The 21,850-nt window shown below is 44.2% G+C and overlaps 1 protein-coding gene across 1 annotated transcript; it reads right to left on the bottom strand.

Annotated features, from left to right (window-relative positions):
- Positions 1 to 15: 15 nt before the first annotated feature.
- On the bottom strand, positions 16 to 21,606 carry CNN3 (calponin 3). The gene is made up of 7 exons (XM_042820226.1): positions 21,478 to 21,606; positions 4,964 to 5,085; positions 4,443 to 4,509; positions 2,998 to 3,135; positions 2,428 to 2,544; positions 1,623 to 1,769; positions 16 to 1,125 (listed from the first exon to the last, which is right to left on the bottom strand). Exons 1-7 carry the CDS (start codon positions 21,532 to 21,534, stop codon positions 778 to 780), a joined length of 996 nt encoding a protein of 331 aa, XP_042676160.1. The 5' UTR covers positions 21,535 to 21,606; the 3' UTR covers positions 16 to 777.
- Between the last annotated feature and the right edge of the window lie 244 nt (positions 21,607 to 21,850).

The following is a 21,850-nucleotide window of genomic DNA, read 5'->3' as shown; positions in this document are numbered from 1 at the left end:
ACGGGGTCTTCAACATACCTTTAAGAAAAAATATTTATTTATAAAAATACACTGGGATCAGTTTGAGAAGTGTGGCAATAAATACAGTTCAAGGAAGAAAAAGCACTTCTACATGGATATATTATGGCACAATATAAGGTAAATGCACCATCAGACATGGGACTTCCATTGGCTCAAGACTTTGTACAAGCTCCCTTTTTAGTAAGACAACTATTTCTAAGAGTTTGGTCAGTGTGAGTAATGGAATGAATTTGAAATCACAAATGCACACATCTAATGCGGGACTTACCATTAGCAAACAATACTTTAAAAACATAGTAATGAGATTTAAATCACTCACGTGATGCCTTAGGCTTAATTGGCCAAGACCACATTTAACTTTGAGCATTAAATTCTTTGATTTCATCTGGAAAACAGAAAAGCTGTAAATATGTAAAATGAAGGCTTAATGTGGTATGTAAAAACCTACTTAAGTAGATTGTAAAAATGCATAGCTCCTTATTAGAAGACCTGGCTGTACAAGAGCACTCCCCCTTTCACAGTATTCCTTTTTACTTCATATGCAGTTATTGGTTATGCTGTAGACTACAACTGTTACAGCACTAAAGGCAACTAGACAGGGAAAGGGCAGAGAAAGAAAAGAGGAATGTATGTAAGGCAGTATTTCTTTAGGTACATTAAGTATAGTCTGTAGGAAAGACAGGTAACAATTCCACAAGGCTAGTTTCGTTCTTACTGAATAAAATAATGGACTAATACTGAGCTTCAGATGCAAATCTAGTAATCAATGCCTTGGTCACTGTACTGACCATGGTAATCTCTTTGATAGTCATCTTGGTACTCTCCATGATAGTCATCTGGGTATTCTGCCTGATAATCGCTATCGCTGATTTCTGACCCGTTAGTTCCTGTTCCTTGGCTGCCATTATGAATGACGGGTTCTGTAGGTGCAGCACAGTACTTGGGGTCGTACACTTGCCGTCCAAGCCCATACACACTCATTCCCTTCTGTGAAGCTACTTTGTTGGTGCCCATTTGTAATGAAATAGTTGAGTTATCCACAGGTTGCAATATGTGCTTCTGATCATAGATGTCTCTTCTGGTACCTGGTGCCAGCATACCAGCCTAGTAAAACAGGATTGTAGAGGTTCAGTAAGGTCACGAGCTGTGATTACGAGGCCTGTTATTACAAGTTGTACAACTCACTGGAAGCGCTAGAAACTACAAGCACAACTGAACAGCAGCAAGCGTTCACTAGTAAAAAAGACCCTGCTGAAAGATCGATTTAATCTCTCTCTTTAAAAAGAAAATGCTTTGAGGTGCTGCCCAAGATGTGATTCTAGTGCTTAGTTAATGCTGGAAACACAGCTGTGGTTTTCTTCTGACGCAACACAGCCAGGTGAAAATTCTGAAAGTACAGCGTCATTTTTATGCCTGAAGATTTCCAGCACAGAACATACCAGTTAACGATGAAAAATTTAAGTTGTTCAATTACTGCACAGAAGTACGTTTGAATTGTACTTTCTTGCTGTTGTCAGCAAGACACTTCTGCTGCACTCTCCTCGCTTGCCCAGGCTGAGTGCTCAATCTTTTCTGGAAATGTCACACATAGTCCTCCTTACCTGACTGGCTCCTTTATTAGTGCCCATCTGTAGGCTGATTGTTGTCTGGTCAAATGGCTTATCAGTTTGCATTTTTGGATCGTAGAGATGTCTTCTAGTTCCATAAGCAGTCATGCCTGCCTGACTGGCACACTTATTGGTGCCCATCTTTATTGGGAGAAGCAAGAGGTGGACAGAAAAAGTGATTTATCTGTACAACAAGACAGTGTAAGGAAACAAGTACAGTTGCTAGCTGTGATAGCTGACAGAAGAAGTAATTCCCACGTGTGTTTTTCTCATCTAGCTTGATCACTACTTATAATAAGTTACCACTTCTCCATAATGAGCTTAGAAAGAGAAAGTAAAATTAACAGTCATCCCAAGGCATTTCATGACTGGCATTTGTCCAACTGCATATACAGTAAGAAATAGATGTGTGTATCAAAATACAATCATCAGCTTCTACCCTGGACAGTACAGACTCAGTGTCACTGCCAGAACTTGTCTACCCCAAGAATTGTACAATTTTGTTCAGCCTCCTTTTAAAGCCACTGTCAGGGACCAAGATGATACAGCTAATATTAGCTAATCTTTTCCTCCTTATTGCTCTTACTACAGATTTAAAACAAACACAAAAACCTCGGTGGTCACATGAGCATATAAACTCAATCAGCTGTGTACAGGAATTAAAACACCACACCTCCTTCCATGACAAGAATATACTGTAACAGTGCTGGTTTTGTTTTTTTTTTGCATTAGAAATATCCCTGTTAATTAAAACAAAGTTGTTGTGAAATGTAACTGCAAACAAGAATTTCACACTTACCTGTAGGCCGATTACACTTTGACCAGCTTTTAGTTTTCCTGCATCAAAACTTCGTGCTTGTTTCTCAGCATATTTGACACCAATATCAATTGTAGTATGAAAGCCTTTGGTTTTTGCCTATTTAGGGAGAAGGAAAATAGAGTCTTCAGCATTGAGCAGAGTTTCTGTGACTGGAACGCTTTCTTTATAGCGGGTATGGAGACCTAGGCTGACAGATAAGCTGCCTTTGTACCTGTCCTTGGTCTTTCAAGTGATGCCATAAGCAGGATTATCTCATGAGAAAATGTGGTGTCAGGGGTGGGAGGAGAGAACCATTTCTGTCACCATTTGAACGTGCACTCTGAAGCTAAGATACCTAAGGATCTTTGTCAGAGTGAGAAGGATAATCTGTAGGGATTAATGTTCTCTTGTGAGCCTCCCTAGTTCAGGTCAAAAATCCTAACTCTTAATTCCAAGCTTTTGCTCAAGGAATGACTCAGGAGCAATTTCTGCAGTTTCTCAGACTCCCAATACTATTATCCCCTCTTGATAGGTTGGACTTCTGCCAGCGCCAGAGGTACAAATACTTACCAGACCTGCTAGTGCCACGAGAGTAGTCTGTACTTGAGTCATATTTCCATTTTCAAAAAGATCATTGGCTTCAAAAATATCATGTGGCTTCATGCCGTAGACTTGGATCGCTTTGATAAAATTCCCAATGTTCTCCAGCTAAACAGAAACAAAAAAGCCCTTTTTTTATTCAGTGTTTTGATTTGAAAACTAAGTAATTAGTTTAAAATGGAACTTCTTGGTATTGGCTTCGTTTCGCTTTTTTACACACATTCTTTGCCTTGTGGGAATGGAACACCTCAGTTGGCATGGTTAAGAGTAACTACTCAAGAGTTTGAGATTACTTTTGTTAGTTTTAATGTGGACTTCAGAAATCACACTGAGTTTGTCTATCCAGCATCTCTCTATCAGTATCTGTTATTTTGATGACAAAACTCAACTGTGTCCATTTCCAGAGAAATCCTAATTCAGAACTTCAAGAATTGATTGTAAGATAATTAAAACATAGTTATGCGAGTAGTAAGAACATTTACTCTAGTCTGAAGGTGCTGTCCTGCTCACCTACTTGGACAAATTCAGAGAAGCTTTTGGGTTTTACTAGCAGTGTATGCTGTAGAAACTGGGAAGTAACATGGAGTATGTGAGTAAAGACAATCTTGCCTTTCCTTCAGGAGTCATGAGAGAGATTAAAATCCTCCACTGCATTTCTTAGCGTTCAAGACAATAAAAACAAGACACTGATACAGCAGCAGTAAGTTAGACTCAATGATAGTAAAGGCAAAAACCCTTCAAGTACATGTTCTAAAGGCACGTTGGTTTTGATAGTCACAAAGGGGATTTAAAAAAAAAAAAAGTGCAAGATACATTAGCCACAAAGACCAAACCTGGATGTACTGAAGTCCAATAGCTAGTGTATTTATTTGTATTTTCTGAGTTCTGTTGCAAAACATGTCCTCAAAGACTGTTCCCCATGACCCCTAGGGGTTTCTCAGGAGGATGCTGCGCAACAGTGACCTCGTATATCCAGGTAGAGGCAAGCTGCTGACCTGCAGAACTGCCCAGATGGAATATGCTAGCCGTCTGGCGTTAGTTAGGTGTTCTTGTTTGGTTGTTTGTTTTGATTTCATTGTATTTTCTTTAAACTTGGAAAAGACCTTGCTATATGGCTCTGTGTTCTTCCTCCACCTGAAACTTCATTTGTTAGCTAAAGCATTATTATGAAATATGTACAGTCAGCTGCCATTTACGAGCCATCTTAGCTGTTAGAATTGCTTTCTATGAAATGATGTTCACATATGCAGTAACCTCACTCAACTGTTGGTGCATGTATCTTGTTACACACGTACAAAACTTGATGCTATCAGGATTTAAAGCATAGACATTCACAGAAAATTTGTTAATGGAAAAGAACCATTTGGGAGTTGGAGGGGTTAGAGGTATAGTTTTGGGTTGTTTTTTTGTTTTACCTGGTGCCAATTTAGTTTTGATTGATTAATTTTCTTCACTGATCCTGGCTGCAGCTTATTTATAAGCCTAGGGAGTGAAAAAAAGGGAAATTCTTAAACAATATATCTCATCCATACACCATCTTTGTAGGCATTATATAATATTTTCAGTGACACTCTGTTAGTTGCATTAGTTTAATCAGAATGCTTAGGCTTTTTATTTATACAGCGTGCCTCGCTTAGACCTCGGTCTGATACACCTAACAGACAAGTCACAAGAATTGTTAGAATTGTTGTGTGCCATTTCATTATTATAAAAAAGAGCCTCATCATTACATTCAGATATATTTAGAAATCTTTGCAGAAATATAAAGGAGGTTTGAGTTAAATTCTGATTCTTCTCCACAGTTTTAAAAAAGCTGTCTCCCACCCTCTACTGCCAGCTATCTTTGACTCCCATTGTTGATGTGTTTGAAGGAAATCCATCTGCATTCTGCAAATGTAGAAAACTGCTGAAATAAGGTTACTTGATAAATGCTTACTCGCATAAAATGATGCCATCTTTCAGTCCCAGCTGAAAGTTTGCACCAATGCTCAGGCCTGTAACCTCTTCTATCCAGTTACGCAGGTCTTCTTCTATCTGGGGATCATACTTCAGGGCAATCTGTAACACAAGCAGTCACAAAGTTACTTCACAAGAAAAAACTGCAAGTCCTTCCCTAAGTGTTTCAGAGAGTACGTTCTAGCATCTATCCAGTACTGTATTTCAGTATCAGGGTACAGTTTTTGTTCCTTTTACTGTAATGGTTACGCCTTTACTAAATGTTTATTTGTAAGTACTCCTTTGAAGCACTTGACCAGTTCTCCCTACTGTAAGATTTGTTAGAACTTAAGCATAGTCTTTGGACAGCTGCAGAGGAATAATGACACTGTTGAAGAAGTATTTTACACATAAGTTGCACTTCAGCAGCAAGTAAAAACTGAAACAGTAGTTTATAAAAATAAAAATTCCAGACTTCCAAACCATCAGCACTACTGCTCCAACACAGATTTCCAGACAGGAACTTATACTTAATAGGTTTGATGTTATTTATGAGAAGATTATAGTGGATTTTCTGCTTTAGCTAGATTATGACTAATGGAGATGGATTGTTAGGTTTTCTCCATCACCACAACACCAGCAGTTACCTTTTTGGGGACTTGGGTGGTTGTGTGTGGTGACAGGGTCTTTTGTTGGTTTGTTGTTGTTTTTCTTCAATTGAAGAGTCAGAATCCCTAATGTATCTCTTTTGTTTGGGTTTGCTGGGAGACTCAAATGGAACAAGCAGAGATCTGGTGTCTTAATTGCAAGGTTGTTGCAAAGCACTGTTATGTTACAGAGAAAACCTGCAACAGTCCTTGGAATTCAAGGCATCAAACAGAGGCCAAGAGTTGTCAGCAAGGTGACTCTAAAAACTCCTTTCCCAGACACTCAGTCTTCACCAGTCAGTGTCAGTTGGTGCTGCACGTGCTGCAAGTCAGTGGGAAGCAGCACGCTCGAATCAGGCCAGCGGGGGCCAAGTTCAGCTCTGCCCTTTGTTCCCTGCTCCACTCAAAGGATGCTGAAAAGCAGCTCAAACTTCCTTTGGCTAAATCTGTTACTTCTTGCAATGCTCCCAACATAGGCAATTTGGAGAAAAGGGTTCACATCATTGAAAGCAATCTTAGTCCTACATAACTTGCTCCTTTTTGTGCAAACAGAACAAGTTATCCAAGCACATGATTTTATGTCACAACTAACCTCCACTGGTGCACAGGTTGGCAGCGCTTCTCTGTGTGCAATACAGGCTGTCCCACCTGGCACAGCAAGCAAGGCTGGGGATGAGCGAGCTGCCCCACCAAGGCTGAGCAGCACCTGCACTGCTGCTTGCTGACAGCCCTGCTGGCCACCGCTTAATTCCTTGTGGGAAACCTGGCCAAACCAGTCACATGCAGACCTGAAGTTTCACACTTGATGCAGACTGTCTTAGACTTGGGCTCAGAAAAGCTAGGTATCAGCAACCATTTTATACTGCAGGAGATTGCAGTTCCAACCTACGTGAATTACTTGGATTGAGGCAAGTACTACATCTTGGCTAGCATTGCTCTCCCCAACTCCAAACCGACCACACTAGAAATCACACAGTATGCCATTCTCTTCTTTCTTCTAAGGGAATGGAAAATTCCTATATCTCTGGCTTTACTTCAGAAATTTATGTGAGGAATATCTATTTTCCTTTTCCTTAACTGTTTGTAGTAGTGCTGCTGTGGTGCCTAAGTTACAGGTCAGGAGAATTCCCTCATTGATCACTGTGTAGAACTCTGGGCAGCGTTCTGCAAAAGCTCTGAGTAGCTCGGTGCTCAGGCCAGTGGTGGTCTGCCATCCTCGTGCTCTCTTTTCTCATGGCAGAGAAGAAAGCTCGAGTAATAAATACTGCCCAGGATAAGGAAAGTGATTTTTTTTTTTTTTTTTTTTTTTAATATCTTTCTGAAGTTAGAAGGTGAGAAATGGACTGGAAAAGTGAATTGTTAAGTTCACAGCTCCACAGGGAAAGCCTCCACACCTTTGTGTCTTTCTTTTTTAATTAATTTTAAAGAAGATAGTCATCTTGTCCTTTAGTTTAATGCCAGAAGCAGCACTGCTGTGTTTTTAGTGATTGTAGTAACAGTACAGAGCAGGCAGCCCCTTTTGCAAGGGGCCCCAGCCAGAAAGATTCATTGCCTCAAAAATGGCGATGAGGAAGCTGGTTATTGTCCTTCTCCTTCCTAACCTGGCAGTCAGCTCACAAACTAGTTTCATGGTTATTTTTGTTTCCTATGGAAACACGGCGCGTGTGATCACACCCTGAATCTGTCTTCCTGGTAACATCAGAACAAGCTACTCAAGTTCTGCCAAACTCACAGAAGAGCTGCAGTCATGGATGTAACTGAGGACGTAGCTGAGATTTTGTTTCTTTGTTTTTTGAAGTATTTTGGGCAATGGAAAAAGATCCCCAAAGTCTAAAACATAGCATCATATCATTATTCCACACTGAAGAATACACAGAGACCTTACTAAAGTGCCCAGGCAAAATCTGAAGTTACAGGCACAAAAACAGGCAAGTTTAGAAAAAGAACCTGCATGAAGGTCAGAGCATGGTATGCTCTGATATTCCACTGAGCAGAGAGCAGGCAGTTGGGACTGGCTGTGTGGATGGAGACAGTTTGTGCCACATTAAGATCACAGTTCTAACATGCACACCGTTCAGAGAGGGGCCAGAGCAAGTCTCTTCCTCTATTCTTCAGTAATACAAATACAATGTTATGCTAGCTGAACATTCAGGTGATTTGTTTCGCATTGGCTTAAAGACAATGCTAAGTGATAGTTTAGCCATCCTGCAGCTGAACTTATTGTCTCTTCCTCTTTGTAAGTAAGGAAATAACCAGGGCACAAACTGATCTTGCAGAAAAGTGGTGATTCCACCAAGGGACATGCTTTAAAGATCACTCGTCTCCTCCTTCCCCCAGTTTACAGTCAATGAAAATGGCAGTCAGACTAGAGTGAGTCCCACCAGCACTTGTGTGTTTGTGGCTGTCTTTGCAAGTATATAAAGGGAAACAATGGCAAAAATTTTCTCATTTAATATCCATTCCATATTTGAGATCACAAATGAGATGAACACTAAATAACTAACTAAAGGTACTTGAAAGGGATCGGATGGAATTTCATCCTGTCTCTTGAAAGATATTTACTTTGTTGGAATACTTTACATCATTTAAGTCCTCAGTTTCTCAAGAGGTTTTAAAGTATGTTGGGGTATCGTTACTGTGCTTATCTACAGATGGGGAAAAAAATCATATGAAGAAACTTGCATTTTTGGCACCAAAAGCATTACTATTAAGTCTACTCATTTTCTGAGTTGTCTTCAGTAAGGTACTGAAACTTGTTTGACTTAAACATGGCAAAGGGTTTGATGTCTTTAACAGGCAGGCAACTAGGTTACTGAATGTCAGGTGGCGGTGGCAGGTTTTGTGAATTATACTTGATCTATCTGAAAAGATAAAAGATGTGGAAATGCAGAACTCAGGCTAAGCAAGAGGGGTAAGTTAAGCTGGGCGGGCGCTGGGTCAGTGCTACTGGAGGGGAGGTGTTCTGCTTGCTTTGGGTTGAGCTCTGTTTTACTCCTGGTGTCACAGTTAGAAGTTACATAACACTAAACAAGGGAATACTTCATATTTTCCATGTATCTATCAGTTGTTCCAGCCTTTCTTTGATTGCTATCTGTGAGGGGAAAGTTGGAAGCTTTGTTATAAATGAAATATTATGGCTTTTTCCATTACTACAATTCTACATGCCATCATTTGATCCTTTTTAATGCTGAACTTTCATGGCCAATACTTAAATCTTGTATGTCCACAGAAGAAGACACCTTCTAGTAAGATGAAAGTGGTAGCTAAGCAGCTCATTTCAAAGAATTCATCATCAGTGCCATTAGAAAAAGCTGCTGTTTCAGAACCCTGTAGAAAAGATGAAATTGAAGCAATGGATATAAACACTAAAATGTGATTTAAAACCAGATAACAGGATGCCAACTGAAAATTTCTTTGTTTTGTTCTGATAAATCTTGAAGGATTCATAAAGCTATAAATGCTGCCGCTTTTGTAGACACTTCTGAGGTACAGATGTAGTTAGAAATCTCTCTGAGATGGAAGTCTATGCAAGTGGTCAAAGCCAGAAATGCTGTGTGGTTGTGGGAAGAAGCAAGCAGGTGTCACTTGCCTGTTAACAAGCTCCTGACTGCTAGGCCAGTTTGTAGTGTGAAGAGTTGGCTTCTGTTTCAATACAGAAAAAGCTATGTAAAATTTGGAAATTAACAAAATACAAAGTTTTTTTTTTCCATTAATTTTAAATAGAAATGGGATAGCTTCATAATAGGTAGCCTTCAGAAGACTGACATTATATATTACCTTGCTACTGGAAGTCACAAGAAGAGGCTGCAGAAAAATTAGGCTCAAAGCTGTCCTTTTGGACTGTGTTCACTTAATATACAAAATAAATTAAAATTACCCACTCATTTTTAACTCAAGCTGTACAAAATACTTCAGTTACATCTCTGCAAAACACTCCCACTGTGTCTGAATTGTTGGGAAGGGAGGTTGAAATTTGGAAAATTTCTGCGTGCTTTACAAGAACATTCTGAGCTTGACTCTTTTGCACCAGATGAGATCACAGACACTACCTCTGACTTTTTCCTGAGCTTCACATACCTTTAATAATACATTAAAGTTGTATTAAGAATATAAATTTTAATTCACCAGAAGCTGTTTCAGATGCTTATGTGCTTCTGCTGCTGTAGTGTCTGTCCTGTAGAACCAGGATAGAAGAGTGCCTCATCAATGATGCAGAGGAACAAGCAAAACCCAGGTTTATTAATGCAGTATGAAATTAAACTAAAATCTCTTCTGCCATCTTTTCTTACAGATCAATTAAAGAAAGCACTTTACTAACAAAGTGATGTGCTTCAGTCTTACAGGTGGAAGTCTTTTGGCTTTTGTTTCCTAGATTTGTTTTTTCCTTTGTGGAGTGGAAGGAGGGGAGGGGCAGAACTGGCTTTAGAACTTAGGACACCAGTAAGTCGGTCCTTCCTGCCTTTTACTAGGCAATTCCTGTTTCCAATGCCAAGTTTCATCTTGGAATGTCACACACAGATAACGCTAAGCAATCTGATACACATACATTTATGCCAATATCCACATTAGGCTTGAGTCCTCGAGTAAAACCTGATTCCTCTACAGCCTTCACAATTCCTTAGATGTGGGATGAAAGATTTCCCGGTGATAGTTTACACTGACTCTTCTTGCAGCATTTGATACTATCCATGCCTTCTTGTAATATATTTATTTTGGCAAATGGAGAATTCGGGATTCTTGGAACTCTGATCTTCCTGTCTTGTGCTGTGCAGGTAGGACTGATCTTAAAGCATACAAACCCTCCCCCCAAGTTTAATACAAGACTAGTAATCATCGCCTTATTTGTCAAGCGTATGGATTCCTTGTGAAGGTAACTTTGCCTTTGTTTCAAAGTTCAAGGGCCACAGGCAGATCATTAGAATTGCTCAGTGTGCCGTAGCGTGCTGAGTTGGAGAGATGTTAGCCAGTATTTCGCACCATAAATGATCTCATATGGACTTTCAGTTGTCCTTTCATACTAATCTTTTCCAAATTACACAGTACACACTGTACATTAAAAGCTACACCTGTGCCAAATCTCCAGTTTAAGAGTTCAGCTATCTTGCTGCTACTCTGGAAAAACACTGTAACACTTTTTCAAGATTAAGTTTAAACACGCTCCGCAGCTTTTACAAGTCACTGAGGCTAACAAACACACAACTCAGTAACTAGAAAGCAGTTATAAAGGATAAAGTCACCCATTGCCTTACAACAGCCGGCAACTGGTAGTGCTCCTGAAGCTTTCCCTTATGCCGCAGGCTGCGTGCCCGCGCTGCAGGGCTCACACGGCCAGCATGTGGCACATATGGCACATATGGCAGGAGGCACACTGCGTTCCAGGACCAGGCAGCACCTGAAGAAACTGATTTTTGTTAAAGTTGGAACAAAAGAAATGGGTGCCTGCCCAAGTGGGAGTGAGGCACGCTACAGCACTGATCCCAAATGATTCTCCAGCATTCCAGCTCTTTGCATCTGAGCTCCCTGTTCTGTTCTTTGTTTATTGTTCCATAACGCGTTGCCAAATCTCTCTTTTTCTAAAGATTGTCTAAATTTACTTTTTTTTTTTTTTTAATTATACACCTGAGTTGCAGTTGAAATTCTGAAATGTAAATAGGTCACCCTATATACTTAGACTTCAGATTCAAAGGTGAAGGAGTGTAATACTTCTTGTTGGAGCCAGTAAGTTTGCCAACAGAGCTTTAGTCATAGAATACAAAAGAGCATGATCTTTAAACTGAGACACAGAACCAACGGCACTGGGAAAATAGAGTTATGATTTTATGGAAAGTGGGGCAGAAGAGGCAGTGAAAGGAACTCACCATCGAGTGCAGCTTTTTGCCATCTGAGCTTCCAGCAACTCAGTGAACATTCACCATAAGTACAAATTAAAATTCCCTATTAATTGCATGTACATTGATCAGAACTACATGTGAAAATAGATATCGCAGGATTGTACATAAGAAACCCAAAGGTGAAAAGAAATGCAGGAATCCAGATAAAAACTGAAGAGAAACTTGAAAAAATGAAAGCTGCCGTTAAGTATGCCCGGCTAGTTGAGCATTTTTCTGTCATTATGGATTGTTTACAGAAAAGCAAGAAATCCACCCTGTTAACACTAATGCCATTGTATCCCACCACTACCCTACCTAGTACAATTTTTTTTACAACTGGATCCATTTTGCTTCATGGTAATCTTGTTATTTGTAGCATAGTTGATAACTCAGCAACATTTCCTCTGTAAATCAGAACAATCTTTAAAAGAGAGATGGATGAGAATTAATCCAAATTCCCCGGCATTACTTCCACGTGCACCAGCTTAAGCTCTGCAAAGTAGAAGCAAGCCATGCCACACGGTTTCCATTCCTCTCCTGCCCAAGGCACCTGAGGGCACGCAGGGCTTCTGTTGCCAGAGCAGCAGGTGGGAAGAACGCGGTGTTCTGCTCCATGGCTGAGCAGGAGGACTTTGGGACTGCTCGCAAACCAGTCAAGGTGTTCCCACGTCTTCCCTCTATTGCTCTAACAATTCAGATTTGTGCCTGCCCTCAGACTGAACTGGTTCCCAGTTGTGCTGTGCTGTTGGATTACTGCAGCTCTCTCTCGCATTCCCATTTGTTTTCAGTTTTTCCTCACATTCACATTATCTTTTCTTGTCACAGCCACAGGCCTCTGTGCCTCCTTAGCCATCAGCTCTGCTTCCAACTGCAGCAACATCTGCTCCTGTCATCACACATTCTTCTTGATACTGAGGCCCTTTGTGTTGCATTATTTACTCTGTATCTCGCTGAATACTTAAACTGTGTTCTGCAAAGAAACTCTGAGTAATATTCACTACCCATTATTTGAAATAATTTGAAATAATGGGTAGATTCAGGATGGATGTTAGGAAAAATTTCAAGTGTTGAAGAAACGTTCAGATGTTCTACTAAGGGATATGGTGTAGTGAGGAAATGGTGGTGGGAGATGGAGGGTTGGAGTGGATGATTTTGGAGGTCTGTCCACCTTTGGTGATGCTATGATTTTATGAAATCACTGCACAATCATTACACAAAAAGCTTAAGAATATAAAGTTTCTTCTCCACCAGGGCAGCACTGATTCCACACGATGCATAAAGCCTGTTACTTCTTGAGAAAAGGTTCTCCTTGCTTTTGAGCCCTGTCCAGTATTACTGAACTGATACAACACAGATCAGAGCACAGCATGCTATCAGTAACAGGAACAACTGTGTGGTTGCTGTTAGGCTGCTGAAATTTAGGTCCAGGCAGTCCCAGCGTGCTTCTGAGTGGGCTCACTGAGGCACCCACAACAAATATTTGTCAGGAAAATATGTGTTTCTCTACAGTCTGGGACAAAGATCCCAGCAGGTGACAGCCTGTCACCTGTTATACCTTAGGCATCTAACTGAATTTGCATCTCTATCTAAATCCATCTCTACTCACATCATACATACAGAACACAGCATAAAAAGATTGGAATCGGCTAAGAATCTAAAAGAAGATTAAGCTAGACACATGCTTAATTAATCACACAAAATGCATGACTACTGTACAAAGAAGCGTTATAAAGTTCAAGACTGCACTTTTACAGCAGCCGAAGTCCTTACAAAAATACCTACAGATTTGTTTGTATAAGCAAAACACATCCCTTGACTTATTTCTGCAGTTTCTTCCTGGCCAACTGACGTAAATCTGCCGTGAGCAGAGAGATTTTGCACCAAAACCAGTTACTGGTCCTTCCCTGCCACATAACAGATTGCATTTTACAGTTACTGTCAGCCTCCTGCTAAGTCCTTTTGCCCAGAGTGACTGGCACAGATCATACAATCTCGTTACTGCCACTGGATATCAGTAGTTAGTGCTGCTGGGGGTGTGCACAGCATCCAGAACTCTGGGTTACCACTACATAAGCTGTGGAATTCAACTGCAGTGAATTCAGGAACACAAGAAGCAGTAAGTGCAGGGCAATGCCGTATTAAAATGATGTGTAAGAGAGATCCCAACCCTGAAATATTTGAAGTTCCATCCTTCTTCTGTAGAACAAAACGCTCAGGTGCCATGACTGACCTCTCCCTTTGCTGGTCATGTTTGGTGCTAATTCTTTCCTATCCATCAGAAAAACAGCTCTTTGTCTCTGATTTTTAATCTTATTGTTTTTTTATTATTACTGAAACCTGCTGTGTTTTTTCAACATTATTGAAACCATTTCCATGCCATCGTTTGTTAACAATAAAAGGCTGCTCTCAGGACAGGCCATAGGAAAGGGACAACAGTCTTCTATTTTCTGAGAAAGTTAAGTGTACTCTTTACTTTTCTTTGGAAGTGATCTCTATGGTGATTCTGCAAGGTAAAGAGACAGTTTCTTGCAAAAACAAGCAAGCGTTTGGTGACATAGGTCTGAATTACACATACTTCATTGGTTCAACACACATGTTATGACCCAACTTCAGGCAGCAGCAGTGTGGCATTACAGGAGCTGTGGCAGCTCCCGGCTCTCCAGGCAGCAGGAACTGCAGCGTGCAGCCGCCTGCCCTGTGTGCTGCAGGGAGGGCTCTGTGGGGCTCCCCGCTCACTGCCAGGGCAGAGCTGCCTCTGTCTGAGCACCTGGGAGCAAGCAAATGCTGCCTGCATCTGTTCGCCTTCTGCGCCTTGTTTCTTGCTTGCAAGACTTGTTGTGTTCAGTCAACTGATTGGAGACAACAGGAAAGTGCTTTTCAAGGAAGTTAGTCTCATTCAGGCATAACCAGGAATAAATTCAAACTATCTGCCTGCAAATAGGAGGCTGTAGCTGTGGAAATATTGACAGGAAAACAGAGGGAGATCTTTCTTATCAGGGAAGCTGTGTGAAGCGTTCGTAGGAGCGGTGTCCAAGCTGGGTGAGCTGGGGAGGTTTGTCTGGAATCACACTGTGCTCCTCCAGCCCTCAGCACAGCAGCTCAGATCCCACCCTCATAAAAGCCTTTCAGAACAGCAAGAAAACTAAGGCAAGGAGATGCCAGAACAGTGTCTGCCTCGGGGGAGAGAAGGCTTTATAAAGGCAGCAGGGAGCTGTCGTTAGGTCTGCTCATAGCTACTCAACTCAGCACTGCTCTAAGAAAAAACAAGAGGTTGGCAGAGTTTGGCATTTATCTGTTTGTTCATTTTAAGAAAACAAGAACCCAGAACTGCCTACCTGAAGGAAGTCACAACCACTGAGGAAGAACACTGAGTGATTCAAGCTAAATAGAGACAACATACATTACTGAGGCAATGCTGCAAAACCAAAAATATTTACCAGAAGAGAACGCTGCTGCTGGATATGGCCATACAAGTTAACAGTTGTTTAGAATCAAAGAGTTACGAAAGGCATTTTTAAGCAAAAGAGTCCCTCTTACAGAGAAAAGAAGGATTTTCACATGATCTCACTTAGAAAAAATCTGTTTCAAATTGCCCTACGTGTCCTGGCCTCGGGCCCACTTTTACTGAAGGCTTTTCCTGTACCATTCCGTAGGGGATGGGAATCTCTAAAAAGTTTTCCTTAAAAGGATGTGTCAGATGCACAGTGTATATGGTGTTACGGAGCTACAGAAGCCAGCAGCTCTGAATACAGAGAAGTTTCTATCCTTTACTCTCCAAGGCAAATCACAGCCCTCTACATTCCCTCTGAATTAATATTCTTACAGAAGGAGGCGAGGTGAAAAACCCACCGATGTGCCATTGTCCTGAAACAACGCACGCACGCATCCATCTGCCTCCTACCGGTACTGACTGAGCATGGGGAATGTAACAGGGTCACTTTCTCCAAATTTCAAACTAGCCCTGAAACCACACAAAAAGAAACCAAAATCATTTGTACGATTTAAACAAGGATGTGTCATTGAAATGCAACTTAAATTTTCTATTTTCTGAGACTGCTAATCGTATTTAATCATCATGACTTCAGGCAGATTTGATTTGCTGTCCTCAGAGGTTTTCTGGCTGTAGAAGGATGCAGAATTTAAACATTAACCACAGCAAGTGATGTATTTTTCTACCGCTAATGAAAGTTATACTAAGAAGTTGATGAATCCAGCAGAAATAAGGTTGCTGTAATTCATTCTGTAAATGTACAGAGCTTTGACACTGAAGGCACAGCCAAAGTGCTGCCTCAGCTTCAGCAGGACGCGATCTCCCAGTGAGAATCCCCGCTGCTGCTTCCTGCAGCCTGCCCGGCTCCACCTCAGCCCTGCTGCTCAGGAGTTGAGCCCCAGCTGTGTGCTGCCAGTCATTGCCTTCCTCCCTGAAATGATGCGGTAAGCCAAGACATGCTTGTGAAATCACAGCCGTGGCTTGGGCTTTACTTGCAAAATCACAGCCATGGCGTGGGGCTTTACACCCGACAGCGATACCAGGCTTGTGGTTCAAGAGCTCCTGCTTGAGACCATTCCAGGCAAGCTGTAAAATGTGCCAGGGCTCCAACTGTCAACGTGACGACAACATGCCAAGGATCACTGGGGACTTACACCACTAAGAAGAAAATGACCCTCATGTCATCATTTACAGCAATCACTGCTGGCCATCACCAGGCAGCCGCCTGCTGGCCTGTCTGCACAGCCGGCAGCAATGCCGCATGCAGGGCGGCTTGGGGGCAGAGACCAGATGCTGGGTGGCAGGTGCTCACATCCTGGTCAGTGAGCAAGGAAAATGCTTCAGTGCCAAAGCATGTGCTTCTGCTATCAGAAAGAGATGTAAGTACGGACTGACCGTCAGCTACACAGGTGTCACTGCTATCAGTTTGTGCCTGTTAGCAGGCTTGCTTATTGCTGTGTCAGTATTAAAGCTGCTGTGAGAAACCTTCACTTGATACGTGCTCAGGAGAGCAGCACTGAGCAAGGGAACAGCCAGAGGGTCAGACACACGGAGACAGTGCCACGGACAGACAGCAAAGGGTGCAAATAAATACTGAGAGCGCAGTGAAGACTCCCAACTGCCAGAAGGCCTTCCTACTTTAAAACATCTAAACCAAGCACATACCTATTGATGGGCACTGATGCCGCCATAACTGGTGTGAGAACTGTGCACAGCCAGGATGCTCAGATACGTGAGGGTTTCTGTCCAGAAAGGGGCAAATGTGTGACTTGGAAGCAAAGGGAAGAATGCCATCATGTATTTTGTGGTACTTAGAGCTGTTGCGCCAAACGTGGACTGAAGGCAAGTTTGGCTACCCAACAGCCACAGAACAGCTATGGCTTGTAAACAGTTTTGTGTTGACTGTTATCAAAACCATACCGTTAAGTGCCATTTTCTTCTTACTTTGAGTACTTTCAATGTATCTGGTTTACAGATTTCTTCTCTAAATCTGTCGTGGAAATGTTCAGTGTTCCTTTTATCTTTGTACATCATAATTGTAAAGGAAGCTTGGGAACAGATATTAAAAAAAAAAACAACAAAACCAGAGATGTTTGAAGATTAGCACTCTGAGATTTCTGGAAGAAAACCAATAAAGAAGAAAGTTATGAGTAGAGAATTTGAATGGGAGATCTGTTACTAAAGCCTGAAGGCAGCTGGAAAAATTTCACAGTTCTTTGGAAAAGCAAGCAGAGATCGGGCACAAAGAGAAACTCTGCAGTCCTACGCATGGTGAGCCTGATAGCTAGCCAGTAAGTATTCACCTCAAGATCTAGAAGCAATTATCAGAAAGCATGAATTAATTGGAAAAAAATGGAGTTTGGTGCTTGATCCCTTAAAGCCCTTTTGCTGTTTCCTCATTCTCAGCATATCTATTTCTACTGAAGTATTTCTGAGATCATCAAAATACTGGACTTTTCATTTACTCTCCAGGCAACAAATTGTGAAAATATATATAAAGGTGATAGAGTCTGATTTTATTTTAAACTAAACACCTATATTTAATTCAGAGCTTGCACATTAAAGCTATTATTTAAAAAGGATTTAAGAATAGAATAAAAGTCAGACTGTCCCATACAAGAGGATGGGAATGCAGAAACCTTATGCTCTGTTATCACCACCTGTGCTCTGACAGCTAAGTGCTCATTGCCCTGATACTCATTACTGCCTTATCCTTCATTTTTATTATGTCATTCTAGATAATGTGAGTAGAAAAACACTTCAGCAGAAGCAAATATGCTTACAGAAGGTTTCTAAAAGAAACTCAGTGAGCAAAACTAGAGGTTTCCTAAAGGAAAATACCAAATACAAAGCGTGGAAGGGGAAAACTAAGTGTGCAGTTGAAACAGTTTATTCTAATGGTTACTTTTTAAGAAGGAAAGTGGTATTATTTCTATGTTGAAAGGAAGGAAGAAAGTGAAGAGGAAGGAGAGGACCTTGCAGACCAACTACACTCAGCACTTCACCTAGCTATCACTGAATCCCAAGGAGGTTGTGGATGCCCCATCCCTGGAGGCATTCAAGGCCAGGCTGGATGTGGCTCTGAGCAGCCTGCTCTAGAAGTTGGTGACCCTGGCCATGGCAGGGGGATTAAAACTATATGATCTTTGAGGTCCTTTTCAACCCAGGCCATTCTATGACTCCATGATTCTATGAATCACTGAGGTAAAGAACCTGAAAGGCATAGTCATCTGAACCTGGTTCCCAGTCAAATGTCTGTTAAAATGTAACTCCTGGACTAAGAAATTAAATGTGATTTTGTCCTATAGCAAGCAAAACACCATAAAAGAATTTTCTCCTCAGCAGTTTCAGGAAGAACACAGTCATGCACCTAGGCCTGGCTGGTCTCATGGAGCACAGACAATGCTCTATACCAGGCAGCTTCTGTTTGCCCTGAGAAGGAGAGCAGGATGGCATTTTGTTCCCAGGGTTCCCCTGCCTGCTGGCCTCCAGTTACAAGGCTGCCCCCTTCCTCTCCTGCACTGCCAGCAGGTCACTGCTGCAGTGACTCCCTCCAGCTACTCTGGTCATCAAACATGCAGGAAGCAGTCCTGACCTGGGCTGGTTTCCTGACTGCAACAGTGCAGAAGGAATGATGGAGACCAGAGACAGCCAGTTGCCAGGACAAGTTTAACTCTGCACACACCTTACTGTGCCCATCCTCCCTCACACACGAACAGTGATGGAGCTGGCAGAGTACCAGAGGTGACAGGAGGGCGCAGATAAGCAGTGCCCCGCTGTGTGCTCACAGGAAGGGCAGAGCGGGAAGAAGCAGCTGAGCAACTCCGCACCTGCCCCCGTTGCTGTTTGCTCCCAGCCTTGCCCAGCAAGACAGTGCCATGAAACCTTCCACCACCCCCTCCCCATTTCCTCTGTTAGCCATAAGCAGCTAACACCAGCCTACAGCTCTACTTCATGCTATCATCTCAAGCTACGCTAACTGTGGAGTACTGCAGACACTGCCCTGTTTCTTAGTAAGAAAACTATTTATTGCTACTACTATCCATTTAAATCAGCTTAAAAGGCTCCTTGCTGATTATCTGTTTGGGATCAAGTATCCTCTGTGATCTCACGTAAATAGGGAGTCAACTTCAAAGGGCTCACCCTGCTCTGCCCGCTCCTGCAGACAGCTTCCTCCTGGCGGGCTCCCAGTGCAGATCCCATCTGCATGAGTGGAGGGGAAGGAGAGTGGAGCAGGCAACTGGAAGTAAGGAGCCCAGGTAAGGAGCAAAACAACAAAGGGGTGGAGCCTCCAGAGGGAAAAAAAATGCAAAAAAGACCTGAAAGCCAAACTGAGCGAGGGTTTGAAGCTAGATGGAATCTGGGGTATAAATTTAAAAAATGTCTTACACAGCATCAGGATGTGTTATATTCATCTATTCAAATACCACACCAAACAAAGGTCGCTCTCAACACCAACACAATGCCAAATGGGAAAATGAAAAACAGCAACTAAAACCAAGACAGCTTTTTGCTCAGCCCAGCTATCAAGCATGTCTGCCTTCTGCAGGGGAAACTGCCAGGGCTGGCACCAAATGCTTCTGACATGGGCATCTGATACGGGCAGCGTTCAGCAGGGAGCACTGCAGCTCTGTGCACTGCACCAACACCATCAATAGCAGCACGGTGGTCTTCACCAAGGTCAATGTTTCAGAAATCCCAGTAAGACCAGTGCCAAAAAGGGTCCACTAGGAGCTGGAAAATGGATGTCCTTCTTCCAGTGTTTGATTTACGACACTGCAGGAGGTGAAAAATGGAACTTCTGGTCTTCACAGAGCTATTCTTGTCTGGTCCTCTGGACTGGGGGAAACAACAGAGTCAGGCACAGAGCTATGCAACTCCAGCTAGGAGGGATGCAGTGTATCTGTTCATATCATGATGCTTTGAAATGTGATTTGTTATGGTAAGAACAACATTCTCAGAGTTCCAAGCTATTTTTTTCTAGATTGTTTTTTAAGGGATGAATTCATGTCTTTGGAGTGCATGAACAACTTTTGAGGCTGTTCTGCACTGATATTTCCAGGACTGAAGAAGCCTACACAGAAACGGGAGCTGCCCACAGAGCCTGCCTCCCTACACCTGCACCGAGGGGAGTGATGAAAGCCTGCAGCTGACACCCTGCAGGGTGAAGCGTGAGGCTCTTCCACCAGTGGCAAGGCGGCTTTGAGTCCTCCATCAGCATCACGCTCTGGGAGCCCCTCTTGGGAGGCCCTACGGAAGCTACTGACAATAAGAAATTGTAAGGAAAGACAAAGAACTTCCCACCCTGTCTTCCTACAGGCATCGCTGTTAGGCCAATGTGATTCTGTCAGTGTGTTTTCAAAGCAGAACATTTCCATTCTTCCCAACTCAGGGGCAGAAGCACACACCTTGCTGTCTCTTTGTGCCACACAAGTGTGGTGGGGCAGCACCACAGGGCCCTCTGGCAGACATTCCCCACACAGCAGCAACCGGCTGTGCAGGCACAGCCCCGCAGTGCGTTGGGAATGGCCTCAGCACAGCCACCTGGGCACTCTGCACACATTTTGATGCTGCAGGTGGTATTTTCTGCTGTCCTCCCGCTTCTGCTCAGCCACCAGCAGAGCAGGGGCAGGGAGCCGCCGAGGCCTGAGCCAGCCGTGTGGGAGGTAAGTGGTTACTGAGCATCACGCTGAGGGCTGCTGCCTGGAGCAGACACACAGCACAGCTCATCCTGGGATGGCCACCGGTGTTTTTCTTACTGCTTCCCAACGGGCGGCTGTTCAGCGCAAGGCAGCGGTCTGCACAGCCGGGTACCGACATCAGCACCTTCTGATCCGTAGGACGTGACAGAAACAAATCAAAGCGACTCCGTGCAGCAACGCACAAAGGTGCGCACATCTACGCGCAGAACCGCGGCCAAAGGGAGCAGGGCAGGGCGGGCTCTCTGTTACGTTTTTTAAACCACAGCGCTGCCCACGACGCGCCGGGGCCCGGCCCGGTGGACCCTCACACGGCACGGACCCATCGCCGCCGCCGCCGCCACCCCCGCGCCTTTGTGCCCCGCGGGCGGGGCGGGGCGGCGCGGGCAGACAATGCGCGATCTGTGCGGCGCCCCGCCGATTGGCCCGCGCCGCCCGTGCCCATGATGTCATGCGGGTGGAATGCGCGGCGCGGGGGGCGGCACGGCACGGCTGCGCCCACCGTCCGCCGCCTTCGGCCCGGGTTTGTTCCGAGGGCCGGGGCGCGGCGCTCCGCGTCAGGGCGCTGGGAGCCGGGGCGGTCGCCCCGTACTCTGTGGCGGCCCGGCCCCGACGACGCCCCGTCGCGCTCCGAGCGACGCGCCGAGGACGGCGCCGATCCGGTGGCGGCGGGAGCGGCCCTCGTGCCTCGCCGCGGGGTGCCGGGCCAGTCCCGCTGCCCGCGATCTCCCCGCGCGCAGCCGCGCGTCGCGCCCCGTCCCGCCGCGGACAAAGGCGGGCTCGCCCCGCGCCGGCGGCGCCGCCCGTACCTTGTTCTTGACCTCGGCGGAGAGCCCATAAGAGGGCCCCTTGTTGAAGTGGGTCATGTCCGCGGTCTCCCCGCTGCCTGGGGGCGCTGGCGGCGGGCGCTCGCTGCGGCGGGCTGAGGCGAGAGTCCGCCCGCGGCCGCGGAAAGTTCTAGTCCCTCCCTCGCGGCCCGGCCCCGCGGCCGTTGGGGCCGCCCGCGCGCCAATCGCGGCGCGAGGTGAAGGAGCCCCTCCCGGGACGGCCGGGGAGGGGGCGCCGGGCCCGCCCCGCCACCGACACGCCGCTGGCGGGCGCCGTTCGGGGGGAGCGGGCCGCGAGCGGAGGGGTCGGGAGACGTCAACGGGAAGGAATCCGCCGCCGCCGCCGCCGCCGCCG

This window comes from Centrocercus urophasianus, unplaced genomic scaffold, assembly GCF_019232065.1.
Source record: "Centrocercus urophasianus isolate 14NV4802_14NV808 unplaced genomic scaffold, USGS_Curo_1.0 seq_18, whole genome shotgun sequence".
Classification (NCBI taxonomy): Eukaryota; Metazoa; Chordata; class Aves; order Galliformes; family Phasianidae; genus Centrocercus; species Centrocercus urophasianus.
Note: the sequence above shows the minus strand (reverse complement) of the source record. Positions and strands in the feature narration are given on the sequence as shown.